This window comes from Tachysurus vachellii, chromosome 1 (assembly GCF_030014155.1).
Source record: "Tachysurus vachellii isolate PV-2020 chromosome 1, HZAU_Pvac_v1, whole genome shotgun sequence".
In the NCBI taxonomy this organism is placed as follows: Eukaryota; Metazoa; Chordata; class Actinopteri; order Siluriformes; family Bagridae; genus Tachysurus; species Tachysurus vachellii.
This window is the reverse complement of record NC_083460.1, coordinates 4,076,954-4,080,635: the sequence shown is the minus strand read 5'-3', so window position 1 is coordinate 4,080,635 and position 3,682 is coordinate 4,076,954. Positions and strand designations below refer to the sequence as shown.

The 3,682-nt window shown below is 45.8% G+C and overlaps 1 protein-coding gene across 2 annotated transcripts in view; it reads left to right on the top strand.

Annotated features, from left to right (window-relative positions):
* The first annotated feature begins 891 nt into the window (after nt 1-891).
* Nucleotides 892-3,682, top strand: part of LOC132844833 (protein THEM6-like) — a 261,817-nt gene continuing 259,026 nt past the window's right edge. For both annotated transcript variants that reach the window (XM_060868675.1, XM_060868667.1), the window contains exon 1: nt 892-1,094. In XM_060868675.1, the coding sequence (XP_060724658.1) occupies nt 1,093-1,094 (2 nt within the window). In that variant the 5' untranslated portion in view covers nt 892-1,092. The remainder of the gene's footprint in view (nt 1,095-3,682) is intronic.

The following is a 3,682-nucleotide window of genomic DNA, read 5'->3' as shown; positions in this document are numbered from 1 at the left end:
GACCTGAATATATAGTAGAAACATAAACAAAAAATTGCAATGAATTGACAGAAAGAAAGCCATAAATGAAAATCTGTGCATTTCCCCTTTAGGTATATGTTTGCTATTTAAAAGAATCAGTTTATTCCAATGCAGAACAGTCAGCTGTATTTTACAGATATGTGGGTTTCCATCCACAGGTACAGTAATTAAACTATTCATCCATGCCCTGTCCTCATTGCTTTTATAATGAGTTACACTTAATGAGGTGCTTTCTATAAGCCCCTTTTCCCTTACAGAGCACATAGGTCTAAAGGACCACATTTATAAAGTTGTTCAACAAACTTCCACTTGAATGAGCAACAAATAATGATGGGAGTGGATGCCCAAAGAGTCAATTCCAAATCTCTGAAATCGATTCCTTGCTGTGACAGTGATTCGGTTCATGTTCTTGCTAGGAGGAGACAGTATATGGTCATGTCAAGAGGTCCCAGGGATCCTGCAAGAACATGAGCAAAATCAGTATCAAGGTGTGAAACTCATTTCAAAGATTTGGAGCTGACAAAGATCTCGATTCCCCAAATCTGAATCGAAGATCTGACTCTTTCGAATTTGACTCATTTGGACTACGGCCATTGTTCTAAAAAAAAATACGGTGCAAGGACCCTCAGGGATCAGAGAAGCATCGATTTCTATTGATTTCGGTGATTACAGTGATTTAGGTCAAATTAGTCCAGAAACTTTTTTTAAGAATTAAAAAGCAAGAAAAGAGTCGATTGTTTGGATTCGACTCTGTTCGAACAACCAATGGATTCGAAGTAGCCATGACATCGGGAACATGTGGGCCGTGTTTTAAGCCACGCCCACACCCACTTTCAACCAATCAGATCTTTGATAATCTTTGTTCAGGAAGTTATTGAATCTTAATTAGCAAATCCGGACATTCTTAATGAGAGACAGTTTAGCTGTTACGTTGTACACTATTTAAGGGTGTATAAGCCTTATTCCTTACTTATGTAGTGCGCTTATATAGTGTCCGAGGGCCGTTTGTGATTGGATCACGTGCTGTCAGGGAAGTGAAATAGGACAAACTGCTGAAGTTTGCTTTCGGCTATGTAAGTTCTGTTTTTAAGGAAAGAAACGGTCTCATTTTGGTTTTAACGCATTTAATAAGGATGTAAAGGTGCAGTAAAATGAAAGAGGTGAAGTTATAGGCTACAAACGAAGGTCGGTGGAGAAAGTTTTTGCTCACGTGCGCTTATTATGGCTGTCACGAATTGAGCACGTGACTCTCATGAATGTATATTATCGCCTCGGTTTCACCGGTTATTTGGCGAATAAACCCACAGGTTAGAAATATAGATTGGAGTGCAATCTCGGGTATTAAAGGAAATTGAAGTGAAAGCGCTTTATGGTCAATATTCAGACTAAAACGTGCTTCTGAGCACCTTCAGTTTGTCAAGCCTGCGGCGAAATATAATAACCTGAACCATATTTGCATGAAGTGTCCTGCTATTATTCTTTTTTCCCTTTATGCATATATTTCTATGCAACCTTTTTAAGAGGAAAGGGGGAAAAAAGGGAAAAAAGCGTATAGTCATTTTGCACTAGTGCTCAGTTTAAGAGGATATTTAAGAGAGGAAATTACTTTTGTGACTAGTGGGAATAAATAGATGAGAGAATATAGTGGTGTAAAATGTTAGAGGGAATGTTCTTGTTAAAACTGTGGAGCTGACATCGAGGTAGTGCTTTTATTTCTAAATCATGTATGAAGCTTACACGTTTCACTTAACTTTTATATTGGCTCGAATGTGTAAGTGTTGCAGGTTGAAGTGTGATGATTGTTCTGTGTTGCTAACATACACATAGTGTGTGTGTGTGTGTGTGATTGAGAGAGAGAGAGAGAGAGAGAGAGAGAGAGAGAGAAAAACGGAAAGCATGTGTTTAGAGACAAACTAAGATGGGTTTATTTGTGTCGGGGGGGGGGGAGAGAAAGACGGTGAGGGAGAGAGAGAGAGATAGAGAGAGAAAGGGAGAGAGATGGGGAGAGAGAGAGAGAGATGGGGAGAGACAGAGAGAGAGATGGGGAGAGAAAGGGAGAGAGATGGGGAGAGACAGAGAGAGAAAGAGAGAGAGATGGGGAGAGACGGAGAGAGAGAAAGGGAGAGAGATGGGGAGAGAGAAAGGGAGAGAGATGGGGAGAGAGAGAGATGGGGAGAGAGAGTGAGAGAAAGGGAGAGAGATGGGGAGAGAGAGAGAGATGGAGAGAGAGAGAAAGGGAGAGAGATGGGGAGAGAGAGAGAGAGAAAGGGAGAGAGATGGGGAGAGAGAGAGAGATGGGGAGAGAGAGAGAGAGAGAGAAAGGGAGAGAGATGGGGAGAGACAGAGAGAGAAAGAGAGAGAGATGGGGAGAGCGGGGGAGAGCGAAAGGGTGAGAGATGGGGAGAGAGAAAGGGAGAGAGATGGGGAGAGAGAGAGATGGGGAGAGAGAGTGAGAGAAAGGGAGAGAGATGGGGAGAGAGAGAGAGATGGAGAGAGATGGGGAGAGACAGAGAGAGAAAGAGAGAGAGATGGGGAGAGACGGAGAGAGAGAAAGGGAGAGAGATGGGGAGAGACGGAGAGAGAGAAAGGGAGAGAGAGGGGGAGAGACAGAGAGAGAAAGGGAGAGAGATGGGGACAGGGAGAGAGATGGGGAGAGACAGAGAGAGAGAGAGAGAGAGATGGGGAGAGAGAGAAAGGGAGAGAGAAAGGGAGAGAGAGAGATGGGGAGAGACGGAGAGAGAGAAAGGGAGAGAGATGGGGAGAGACAGAGAGAGAAAGGGAGAGAGATGGGGACAGGGAGAGAGATGGGGAGAGAGAAAGGGAGAGAGAGATGGGGAGAGAGAGAAAGGGAGAGAGATGGGGAGAGACAGAGAGAAAGGGAGAGAGATGGGGACAGAGAGAAAGGGAGAGAGATGGGGAGAGACAGAGAGAGAAAGGGAGAGAGATGGGGAGAGAGAGAGAGAGAGAGAGAGAGAGAGAGGGAGAGAGATGGGGGAGGAGAAGGAGAGAGAGAAAGGGAGGAGAAGAGAGAGAAAAGGGAGAGAGATGGGAGAGAGAGGGGGAGGAGAGAGGAGAGAGAAAAGGGAGAAAAGAGAGGGGAGAGGGGGGAGAGAGAGAGAGAAAGGGAGAGAGATGGGGACAGAGAGAAAGGGAGAGAGATGGGGAGAGACAGAGAGAGAAAGGGAGAGAGATGGGGGACAGGGAGAGAGATGGGGAGAGACAGAGAGAGAGAGAGATGGGGAGAGAGAGAAAGGGAGAGAGATGGGGAGAGAGAGAAAGGGGGAGAGACAGAGAGAAAGGGAGAGAGATGGGGAGAGACAGAGAGATGGGGAGAGACAGAGAGAGAAAGGGAGAGAGATGGGGAGAGACAGAGAGAGAAAGGGAGAGAGATGGGGAGAGACAGAGAGAGAAAGGGAGAGAGATGGGGAGAGACAGAGAGAGAAAGGGAGAGACGGAGAGAGAGAAAGGGAGAGAGATGGGGAGAGACGGAGAGAGAGAAAGGGAGAGAGATGGGGGAGAGAGAGAGAGAGAGAGAGAAAAAGGGAGAGAGATGGGGAGAGACGGAGAGAGAGAAAGGGAGAGAGATGGGGGGAGAGAGAGAGAGAGAGAGAGAGAAAAAGGGAGAGAGATGGGGAGAGACAGAGAGAGAAAGGGAGAGAGA